Genomic DNA, 12,458 nt, shown 5'->3' on the forward strand with positions numbered 1-12,458 from the left:
TGTGCTGCTTCCTCTCTTGTTTCCTCAAAGCATGGGAACATTTGTAAATGAAGATAGTGCTGGGCTGCAGGACACAGGAAATGTCATGTCTTGCCTTAGGATAGCTCGGTGCTTGGATCCTGTGTTCTTGTTTTCCAGATGGCTTTCATAAATCTGAAAACAGCTTTTATTTATTTTGCGCAGTCAGTTTTCAGTACCGAGGGAAAGTGTGTGGAGTTTTATATGCATGCATGTGTAGACACACACAATTTTTTAAAGGTCTAGCTGCCTAGGTTGGGTGTTCTTTTGTTTATAAACACTGTTGATAAAAATTAAACTCCAAGCAAGTTCAGACACGGTAGTACCTTATAAAATTTCACATTGAGAATACAGCTGTGGCCACTCTTGCACAAAATCCGTCCTTGAGGTCTGTGCTGTGCTTAGGGGCTACACGCACAAAGGAGCAGAAGGGGAGAGTGGTGTTCACAAAAGCAAATGGAGCTGGTCTGTATTTGAAGTAATTTCACTAGTTTCATTTGCAAAACCAAATTGCTTCATATCGACAATGCTCTTTCTTAGTTAGTGCCTTCTATTGTACAGGCATTTGGCTGTGCTTGTGTTTGCAGTAAGGCCCCATTAATCCAACTACATTACCCTTGAGAACTGCTAAAGCCCCGACTGTTTATGTGCAGGTGTTTGCTCTTGTTTTAAATGTAAAATAATATTTCAGTGGCTTTTTTAGGGTGTTATGTCCTGCTTGCGTACAGGAATTCACACACACAGTGACCTCTGGGAGCTGTGCAGATAAAAACAAGTCCCAAATATACTTGAGGGACAAATAATATTGGGATAAAATTGGAAGAATATTGAAAATGGTAATGCTGAAATGTTGAGGACAGTGTAGGGCTGGAATCTCATTGGAGCCAACTAGTCTATAGAGAGTATCTCATGGTCCTTGCCTTCTGCTCTATGGTATTGCGCACGTGAGGGATGGGGTATATTCACAGTTTAAGATTCACGTGTTAGTCCTGTGTTGTCTTCCTTAAACTATGATTGCAGCCTGAAAATCATACGGCTGTGTAGGGGAGAGGAGCGTTGGTGTTCTGCTCCGATTTAAAATCGGGCTGTGTGCCAAGTTATTTCCCATTTTAAGCATGGGTGCCGAATTCAGATTGTTCTTTGCGTGGGAGATACTGTTCGATGTCTCTAGGAGGTGGATCTTTAAGGAGAACATCTTTAGAAAGCTTGGTTTAAAAAATGTTGAGAGGTAGCAGCAGGTTGGTTGTTTATAAAGGGAGCATCAGTACCGGCCCACTCATGACAGTTCTCTGTTGAATAAGCATATATTAGCTTTTGGTATGTATGTGCAATTATGATAATGGTAAAATTCACAGATCATTTCAAGTCCTTACTTGCGCCACAAAAGCAATGAGAAGTGCAGCAACTTTTTACACGTGCAGTCACTGAACAAGTGGATCCACGGCCCCATCTGCTGGTGTCCAATTCAATTAAGTGTTTTGAAAATAGTTTATTTGCCTTTAGTATACCAAAGTTTCTCATGTAATACCAGGTGCTAAAATGTGCACCAAAAATCCATTCCATAAAAAGAAAAATGTTAATGTGTCTACTGCAGCACGGGGTAAATGTCAGTTTCGGCAAGAACTGGATTTTAGAATGAAAAGCTATTACAAAGTGATGGTTTGTGTGTTTGACCGAGATTAAGGCTGCCGTACAGAATACTGTGCAGGCTATTATTGGACTGGTCACGTTATGTGATAATTGTGCAAAATATATTTTATCCTAAAGAAACTTGATCTAATTTAAAACCTTCCTGGAGTGTCACTTGTCCTTGATCCTTCTTGTTTACTTATTTTCTTGTTAGTATTCTGAAAACGCAATAATTTAAGATTCATGGAGCTTTGTATCAGATCCTAGATTGACTGTCTAGGATCAGATTTGTTGTCCCGTTTAAATCTGGAAGATTTAGCACTTTAACTCAGTGCTAAACCTTGGCAAACCTTGGCACTTCTACACTGCAAGATGTGTGTGTGCATATATATATATATATAAAATAAATGGTACGTGCAATTAATATTCAATATGTTAATAAATTCACAATATTCAAAGTATTCAAACTGTATATGCACACAAGTATTTGTATATATGTGTATGTGTACATGGATGTATGTGTTTTAAGAAATATCCTCTGATAGCTGTTGTAGACCTTAAAAAACCAGTATAATTAATTCCTATGTTATGGGTGAGGATTCCTGCTGCTTAGACAATAGGAGAAAAGTGGTCTGTTTGTTTGTGTTCTTCCTCCAAGGGGCAAGGAAGGAAAAATGACTGAAAAAATGCATATTTTTTTATCTACAGTTACAGGCAATATATTCTATTAAAAATTGTTACCCCTGGAAAGCCAACACTGAGTATATTCACGGGTCCAGCAAAAATAATAATAATTACAGTTGCAGGACCTGGGTATTGTCTAGGTTGGATTTCAGTGTGTCGTCAGACATCAGCAATGGTTTCTGGGAATTAGAGACCGTTCCCAAGCCATTTCTCTCATCTTGGGCTACAGAATTGCTTATTGATTGGTGTGCTCGTGGATGCTGTGGCTCTCGGCAGTGCTTGCGCAGCCTGGAGCTCTGCTGGCTTTTTCGTTTAAAAGAAGTTAACATGGAAAGTACAGTCCAGTTTCTAATCAGAAATACTCTTTGAACTTACTCATTACCCTCCCTTTCAAGTACTTTACTACTCTTTGAATATTCTGTTTCCATTTCTATTTTTACCTATATGTGTGTGTGTATATATATATACACTGTATAAATACATATATTGTTCATAGATATTTGTTGTAGCTGCGTAACATGTTAAATTGCTCGTTAGGTGAATGTATGTGTTTTTTGCACTTGAGGTACAAGCATTGTTTAGATAAATGATCTGATTTTTATTCCTACCTGCTGAACACCTGTAGCTCCTGAAGTTGCACTTGGGCATTAAACCCACAGCCTCTCTTGGGATTCCATAGCACGTGTTTTCATTGTTCCCTCCGTGATCCTGTCTCTCACAGTGGCAGTTTATTATAACAACAACAAAAAAGGAGATGGAAGTTGTATGTATTTCATAAAGATTAATTTTCTTCTAGTAGATCTGCTGTGCTGATCAAAAGAAGCTTTCAATGCTTAAATATTTATAAAAAATGACAAGTGGCTGTTGCAAAAATCTGCAAGAATAGCAAGCTATACATAAGCTGACTACAAGACAATTAGAGAGAAGCGTTCAAAGGAAACCTTAAAGTTCAACCCTAGAAACAGGATCCCATATTTTGACAAAATCCTAGAACTTATAGTTCCTTACGAAGAGTTTTTGCTGGTGCGTATTTTGGCTTGACCGCAATGCCAGCGTTTTCTCTGCGGTGAGGTGGTGCATACGGCCTGGAGCAGGAGCACCTAAAGGAATTAAAACTCCAACTGAGTTTGGTAAACATTTGAAAACTTAAATCCTCTTTTTTTTCTTGCAAAAATCTGAATGTGTAGGAACACAAAATAATACTTTGTTCTACTCAGATGGTGAAAGATCACGTCTCTTCTAAGCAAGCTTACAGTTTGTAAGATGACTTATCCAAAGAACTTAAAGAAACAAAGACATTTGGGCAACTTGTTTGTATATCTTTTGGCAGGTAGATTTTAATTGTTACCCAATGTGATTTGCATTGTATAACGTATCATAACACGTTTTGAGCCACATCTTTGCTCAGCTGCTGGGTTTTCAGCACCACCTACTGAATATCACTTTGAAATTCTAAACACCTTCAATATGCAACAGCTTGCAACTGTACATAAAACTGATGTTGGCATCTCATGTTTAGGCTGACTTAAAAAGCCTGTTCAAGTGCACTTTGAGGCTGAATCATTAATCTTTTTTTCTCTTTTCTTTTTTTTCTCCTTCCAGATTTGTTTATTGACTGCAAAGAGCCACGGACGCTTTGTGCCCTGATGGGGGACTCAGGATCCAGACGGTCGACTCTAGTATCTCGCTTGCCAATATTCAGGAGGAGTATTAGCCGGAGACACGACTCCCTTCCTTCCTCACCTTCATCTGCGAATGCCATCGGTGTCCACACGTCCTCCCCCTCCAGCACCAACTCCAGCTCAGGGAGCACAGGCAAGCGCCGCAGTATTTTCCGCACCCCTTCCATTAGCTTCCATAACAGGAAGGGGAGCGAGCAGAAGCCTGACTCGACCAGCCAAAATGTGAACATCTCAAATGGTGCCCAGTCCCCTCTCAGCACTTTGCAAAAACTGAGCTTAGAGGATCACATTAAAAGCAGAGGAAGGCATTCGGTTGGCTTTGGCAGCTCACGAAGCAAGAAGATAACGAGGTCTTTGACAGATGATTTTGAAAAGGGAAAGGAGCCCTCGGCTAATAAGAATGTCTTTATAAATTGCATAAGCTCTGGGAAGAACGAGGGTGATGATTCGGGCTTTGCGGAGGAGCAGAGCCGATACTCCGTCAAACAATCCACAAGAAAGCTTCTCACTAAATCTTTTTCATCTCACTACAAGTTTTCCAAACCTGTTCCGGAGAGTCGGTCCGTTTCCTCTGCGCAGCAATCCCGGTGCTCGCTGGAGGTTAAATCGTACACGGAAAGCGAATCTGTGATCACCAAGTCCTCTCCTCCGTGTTCGGCCGAGACGCCGCAGGGCCTGGGGAGCTCCTTGCAGTCCCCACTGCTCTCAGCCGACCTCACGGCTGCACAGACCCCCTCGGATTTTGTTGCCCTGACGGAGGATTCTGTTTCGGAGGTTGATGCTTTGCCCAGCAGTGGTACTGGGGTGCTGCTCACAGAGGATTTTGGCCACAATGTCTCTACCTCTCAGGTCTTCTTGAATCCTGCTGCTGCTCCTGCAAGGGAGATGGATGTTGTGGAAAGTACTGAGCATTCTGCTGGTGTATCTCCTGTGAGTCACGCGAGCTCCTGTAGCATTGAATCTAATACCTTATTCAAAACCTCAGCTGCTAATCAGACAGAAGTATTGCAAGCCAATGAACTACATAGTAATGATGCCAGGCACATAGGAGAGATGAACTCTGCAAATGCACATGTAGAAACCTTTGCATTACAGCGTAGAGAAGAACTGGTGACGCTGTCTCCAAAAGCACAAGAGTTGACTGGGGCCAGACCTGAAACCACGCACACGAGAGAGGCAATTCCTGTCATAGAGGCAAAGATCGTCCCACGTTCTGAACCTCAGTCCTTCAGAACACAACGGGGTTGTGAAACAAACCGTTCTAAAGGTATGTCTCGTGGTCTCTTCAGTGTCGGGTTCGGTGGGTTTTTTCAGCCTCAGTTCTTTTGCAAGAATTGTTTGGAGGGTGCGGATGCAGAGCTGAGCTAAGAAGATCAAACAGAAACCAAACCCAGCATGCACCCCTGTTCTGTGTGGTACTAATGAAGCTGTACCCTGTCCCTACAAAACTTGGACTTGCCTCTGGGTGCAGAATAAGGCAGGTTGGTTTTTGACACCGGTGGACCAGCTATGGTTTCTCTGGGGGATTTTACTGGGCAGTGGTTTGGAAGTGGAGAAAGGAAAGGATGGAGCAAAGGTCCTTCTGGCTTCCATGAGGAACTGTGGGCTGTAGTGTGCCGAGTGTGCTGGTCATTGGGGCTGAACAGCAAATTTTGGGTAAGCAAGGTCTGCTTTCTACAGAACATCTTGTGCAACTGCCTTTCAATTCAATCATGTCAAGCAAAGTAATGTTCTCAGTAAGAAAATACTTGTAGAGCTTAATTCTCTGTATTGACTGCTGAATGTTTCTCTATTTGTAGTTGATCTTGCCAATAGCTTCAGTCCGTACAGAGAAGGCAGATTTGTTGAGAAGCGCCTGAGATCCTCTTCGGAAGGTACTGCTGGAGGCAGCCGGCTGATCATAAAACCCAGGGATGCAAACACAGAAGAGCTGAGCAGCCTGCGGAAGCAGAGAGCAAGCTCGTCCTCCTCAAAAATGAACAGCATGGTAAGTTTTATTCTCATATGCACAGGTTTTTGTTTTTCTGTGATTGATGTAACTATAATGAGAAGCAGCAAGTTTACAAGTAGTAGATGGTAATAAAGGGGAGGAAAAAAAAAAGCAGCTGTCTCAGGCTTCCAAAATGCGATACAGGCTCAGCTATGGATATTAAAAGTATTTTTTCAGGGTGTGGCATTGTGAAAGTGTCTGTGGACTTTCTGTGAACAGATTCTTCTTGTCAGGCTTTGCTGATTTGCTTGTAAGAAAAATACTGGGAGAGAGAACTGCAGCAACATTTAGTATGACTGTTTGAGGTTAAGGACAATGGACTACTCTGCGGCAACATTTTTTTGTTACTGTGTGAGTTATTTCATGGACTTACATGTCTGGTAGGAGCGAGATGAGGTTCAGAAGTTGTACAGAGATGAAGTTGTCTGTAAGGAGGCTCTTTCGAAGCTGGTGGCAAGTCTGAATGGTTTCGCTCTGAGCACAAGGTGAGGAGAAGAGGAAAGGATCTCTTCTGGCAACTCCTGAGGTCTGAAAGAGCTGAGATAGATCAGAACTGCAGCAGAGTACTTTTGAAACCTCTGTAGTGAAAGAATAGGAAGAACTGACTAGCTGACAAGGTTGTGGTTTCCTACAGCCAGTAAGAATAAACATTTGAGGATGAGCGTAATTTATACTTGCACATGTGTGTCTCAGGGAGAGAAATAAAGATGCTAAGATTGAACATCTACAGCAGTGGCATCCGCTCTTTAGCTTATGGGTATCACTAAAACAAGTTTTATGGCTGTTATTGGTCTGAAGTATTGTATTCAACATACTAGCTGAAGAAAGGAGGTTTCATTTTGTACTTGTATCTGAGAACAGCTTTCCATAGAAAGCAAAAAGCTCCAAGTTTCTTAGCCCTGCCTAGAGTTGCTAACCTAACTACGTAAATAAAACAAGGGGCTTTTCCTTTTCAAGTTTACCCAATAGCTGTTACATCACAATGATGCAGGACCAAACGCATCCCTGAGAGACTCAGGTGTGAACACAACTGCCTTTTGTAAGAGAGAATATTTTCACTTCATCAGAGTTGTGAAACTGATGGGTAAAACTGATGTTAGATTTCCAGTTCTGTGCTCTTTTGGTGTGGTTTTACAGGCTCATAAGAAAACTTGACAACTCCTATCATTCCCAAGCCAATGTTAATGACTTTGTGTTCCTTTGGCTGCCACTAGACATAACATCTCTCTGGCCTGAGAGGCCAAGGATGGCTAAAATTGTCTTCCTATGTGAGATTTGCCCATTCTAGTGCCTGGTTGCTCATTTCAAATAGGTCCCCAGAGAAGGATCTGATTTAGTGTGAAATCCCCTTATGGAAACTGGGGTTTGGGGCTTTCTCAAGAGGATGTGAAATCTGTCTCTTGTTTTGGTAAATGTCACCTCTGTGTCTCCATGTATCATCCAAAGTCTCCTTTGTGGCTGGGCTTGCAAATGCCGCTGTGGATGGCAGGACACGGTGACATCCGTACCTCCAAAGATGGTCCCCAGAGTGGTATTGACTCACTTGGGAGAAGCTGAAAGGGGCTTTTAATATGGGCAAGAGCAATGCTGCTCACAAAGGACATTTAGGGAAAGAAGGAAGTTTGTTTTTTTTTTTTTTTTAAGGTTTACAAACATGACAATTGCATAGTAGTGTAAATAATGAACATAAACAGACACTTGAAATTAACTACTCACATTATTAATGTGTGGTTTTCATCTCAATAGTTTCCAAGCTATCGTTCTTGCAGTGACCGATTTTTGCCACAAGGTGCCACCATTTCACTGAAAATGATTTTAGGATTACATACTGTTTGTTTGTGTTTTTTTTTTTTTTTTTAAAAAAAGCAAAAACTGTAATTCAGGACACGTTTTGAAACAGTTTCATGTTGATTAGCCTGTGCAGTATAATAGACCCTTTCCAAGTGAACATGGTTGATACTGCTGCAATTTAAAGAGATTCGTATGGCGGTGTGCAAACGTTCCAACCATTAAGTCATCAGTTACAACTTGAAATATTTAAACATAACGTATAGACTAGTTAAGTATGTCTTAGAAGATTGATGGGAGCTGTGGGTGACCTGGCTGTTCTCCAGCTAGGTGGGTTTGCATTGCCAACGTGTAGGACAGGCCAAAAGAAAGAAAAGTACAAAGCAGCGTGGTAAGAGACATGACTGATCTGAAATATTCAGCCCTGCACGACCATCGAAAAGAATGTAAGCCCGAGTAGTTGAAATCTAAGAGAAAATTAGAATAAACACATTGCAAAAAATAGGATCAAATTCCCAGTTGGATAAGAGGATTAAGACACAAAACAGCAGGAAAAAAGACATACTGTTAGTATTTGAGATTCTCGTTGTGTTTCCGGAGGGAGCAGAAAGGCAAAACATAGGTCGCTTCAGTGGAAGTGTGTTATGGCCCCTGCTTGGAATGCCTGTTTGTGATAATTATCTAATTAGCAGCTGGTGTCTAGACTTCAATTAGGTGTCCTGGACATCCTGTGCACTGTACTGTCACTGTACCCAGGCTTTGTTACTGAGGTGATTTGGGGTGACTTAGCAATTAATAGTCAGGTTTCCAGTGTAGTTTAGAAATGATATTTGTGATGATGGAGCAATTATCCAAACCACTGTGTTCAAATCTATCCTCATGTTTATGAGAAATCTGCAACTCGTGAAAGTGGGATCAGTGCTTCTCGCGGGTGACTTGGTGTTTAATGTTTCCTGAGTAGTGTTAAGCACCACTTCTGACCTTGTTTGTACATCATATGAGAAGCAACAGGATCCCTTCTCCATCTGACTTCACTGAATATACGTGAATTAGGGCTAAATTTTTTCATATTCCTCTTCCCTGTGCTAAATAGCACGATATTTTACTGGTGGCTGATGAAGCACTGAGCGTAGTTGAAAGTAGGTTGACTGCTGGTCTAGAGAAGATTGAAATGATTTTCGTATTTACTCCAGGTTGTCTTAAGCTTATTTTCTCCAGCTCTTTTCTCCTTGAGAATGGACTTGACCTTGTGCATCATGCTTTCTGACAGTCTACACTCAGACCCTTTGGAAGATGAGATTTTTATGCAATATGTCACCAACACATTAGGTGGCAGATGCTATTGAAAATGAGTTGAATGGTTTATGAACTACGGGGGGTGATCAGTAGACCTGGAAGTGGAATTGGAGGCGTTTGTTTTTGTGACTTGTAAATGTGACTTGTAGAGGTTTGGGAAAGCTGTATGGGACACACTCCCCAGCTACAGGCTGCAGAACATCAATGATTCATGTCTGAACAGCAGATGAGCTGCTGGAAAGGAGTGGATGGAAGGTTATGGGGAGGATTTGGGTGCTCAGAGTTTCCGTTCGGGTAAAAACCAAAAACAAACCCACAAACAAAGCAACCTTTTCCGGATATACCAGAACTGTTATAAAAATATGAACCGGGTAAGCAAAATGCACATATTCTTTCAATGTCCTCTGCACAGCCTTCTTTAGAACGAACGAGGTTGTTTTCTCTGAATACCCTCGACCTGTTGTTAATTTGCTGCGCATACAATATCTCCAATATCTGTAATATTCATGAAAGTGTTTTCATAGTTAACAACAGAACGTTACATTTTGTCACTGAATTCTGGGATTTCTGCTTAATTCAAATTCCTCTTTGTTATGCTGGGCTTCTCAGGGGAGAGTATTTAGGAACATGAATTCTTATGGAACTGTTCAAGTAAATCCTGCAGTTCACCCTGCATGTGAAGTGGACTTGGCGGAATTCATTTATAATGAGCTTTGTACTAATGTAACAAAATTTCTCCTTTTGCAATGAATTTGGCGTTTTGCTCCTTTGTGGAAAGAAACTCTGCAAGCTGCTTAAAGCAAGAACTGTCAGGACTGCTTTGATAGTATAAGGCTGAAAAGTGCTATCTAAATAGCAATAAACTGAGAATCGTAGGTAAGTAGTAATTTGGGCCTTATATTCTTTCTTTAGCATGGAGAAAGTGCCTTTCACGTACTATTAGCATTAAAAAAATGGACATGGCAAACTGAGATTTAAGCATTTTGTCTGTGATTTTTAGGTCAAGTCAACTAGAAGCTTTTCAGCTACATACCCTGTGGGAAATGAATCTCTGTGGGGTAATAACTTATTAAGAGCTTGTAAAAATCAGATTGCTGTTGTTAGACACTTTGAGTTAATTCTCAAGATCAAGTAACTAGCAGAAATTAATTTGGATGTGACTTAATAGTTATGTTATAGTGTTGTGTGTACTTTTTTAAGGACATAGTCACTATAGCCCCAAAAGGGTGAACTGGATTTTTTCTAACAAAACACGCTGCTGTGCGAGTTTTGCTGCAGTCCCCAAATGTTTTTGGCAGTTAATGGTAAGAGAAAGTTTGTCCCAAAGCTGCTTGTCTTTAGGGCTGATGTTATTTTTAAGGTTTCTTTTTCCCTACATGAAGGGAAAGATTTCTTTCTCCATGGAAATCTCTGGTAATGTGTTATACAGTGTTGTTGAATAAAACATCCCGTGGTCAGAAGTGTATTGGGTTTTTCGTCATGTAGGCCAGGTGAGTCACAGGTAGTTTGTACTCATTTGTTTTTTATGAAAATAACAGTTGAAAATAGCCCGTCTTGTTGACAAAATGACAAGCTCCTGCTGTTTGTTGTGCACATCATTGCCTGCTGGGTGGGTCCTTCAGACAGTGGGACCAAGAGTGGTCCTGTGGTCAGAGCTCTACAGTGCTTTCCTGTGAGCTGCTTATTTGTGTTCTTCTGCTTATGTGAGATAAACTCAGAATAAATACATTTTTTTTTCCCCTCAGGCTATAGCAATTCAAGGTAGGGTGCTCTTTCCAGACCTTTGATCCCTTTGATTGATACAAAGAAGGTAATGGAGTGGGAAATGGAGATGCTGTTGTGTCACTTAAGTCGTTGTATTTGCCGTCTTGCTAGTGCGTTGCTGGAGGCAGCGCTAAGTGCACCCTGGTCAGGGATGTGATGGTGGCTGGAACCCCAGAGCTTGCCGCTCGCAGCAACAGTGTCTGCTGGTCTGGAGTCAAGTGCACGCTGGCCCGTTAAAGGCTCAGAATCACCTTGTGTGTGCTGTATTACTGATTGATATCTAGACAATAGATTTGGGATTGCCTATCTAGGTTAATTCACCTTTTAATGGAGAAATAGGCAAAAATATTCAGGAAAGGAATGAGGTGTTACAACACTTTGTTACCTCAGAGGTCATTTTCTGTATTTATGGCATTCATTCAGGAGAACTAATAAAATTCATTGTAATAACATAAGCCTGGTGGATAGCTCAATGTCTTTCTTTTTCAAATTTCAAAGTTCACTCAATAGATGTTTTCGTTAAAAAAACCACAACCCCTGAAACAACACAAACCTTTCTCAAATTAATACGCTTTAAATTCAAGACAGGAATGTGTATTTTTGTCTTGTAATTCTTGGTAAAGAAACAAACATTTTTGCATTTTGGTGCTTTGAGAAGTTTTCTCGATTTTGAAGAATATTGGTGTCAGATAAGTGGGCAGGATTGATAACCGCATGTACAGTCTGGAGAGCTGTTAGGAGAAGAGCATCGCTACTTGAGAAGGGGGAGTTGGTGTTAGCTGGAGGAATTCAGTGCACAACACGTAATTAAAATGCAGCGTTTGAGACTAAAGACATCTTGGGGAGAGGAGTTAAAATGTTTACTAACCGCCTGTGTCTTCAACATCTGCAAGGGGCTGAGGAGTTTGAATCCATCCAAGGCTAATGGAAAGTCGTTCACCAAAGCCTGTTTCTGTTGCTCAGACAGACATCTTGGACAAAAAGAAGAGCTTCAGCTTTTCTTACTTAACTGCTTTTTACTCATGTGTGTGTTTAAAGTTACTCCCACATACCAACCCTGTGATGTCTGAGCCTGTAAAACAAGCAGCACTGTACCAGAACTCCTAGAACTGATTCCTACGAGATTCCTCACTGGATCACTTTTTGGAAATGAGGTTAGTTCTGACTACTCTACAAATCACAAGTTTGCATTTGTATGAGAAGACTCCTGCCATCTTTTTTTTGGCATGTCGTAGTTGATAAAAGTAAAACCCACCAGTTTTGACTTAGTTACTCTAACTTGAAATAATCATATTTTAAGTGTTTGGAATATATTTTGAAGAATTTATCCCAAAATAAGCGTTGTGAAACTTGTGTGAACTGAAACAAGTAAATAGTGGGAGGGAATGCTTAGTTAAATGGAACTGTCTTTATAAATCTGCAGGCTTGACAGACTGTTATCCTGGCAGACGTTTGTCTTTATAAATTTGTCAATTTTTGGAATCTGGCTCCTTACTAAAGTGGGGAAAGTGAGGACCTGATCCAGAGAGGAGCGAGGAGGATACAGAAGGGGTAGGATGTACTGGAGGATGGGCTGTGTTCCCAGTGGAAGATGGGGAGGATTATGA

General features: G+C 41.0%; 1 protein-coding gene across 7 annotated transcripts in view; it reads left to right on the forward strand.

The window, feature by feature from the left end:
• The window catches only part of CCSER1 (coiled-coil serine rich protein 1), a 436,344-nt gene that overhangs the window by 40,037 nt on the left and 383,849 nt on the right, over positions 1-12,458 (forward strand). For all 7 annotated transcript variants that reach the window (XM_071808258.1, XM_065837729.2, XM_071808257.1 and 4 more), the window contains exons 2-3: positions 3,934-5,280; positions 5,813-6,000. In XM_071808258.1, the coding sequence (XP_071664359.1) occupies positions 3,978-5,280; positions 5,813-6,000 (1,491 nt within the window). In that variant the 5' untranslated portion in view covers positions 3,934-3,977. The remainder of the gene's footprint in view (positions 1-3,933; positions 5,281-5,812; positions 6,001-12,458) is intronic.

This window comes from Patagioenas fasciata, chromosome 4 (assembly GCF_037038585.1).
Source record: "Patagioenas fasciata isolate bPatFas1 chromosome 4, bPatFas1.hap1, whole genome shotgun sequence".
NCBI lineage: Eukaryota > Metazoa > Chordata > Aves > Columbiformes > Columbidae > Patagioenas > Patagioenas fasciata.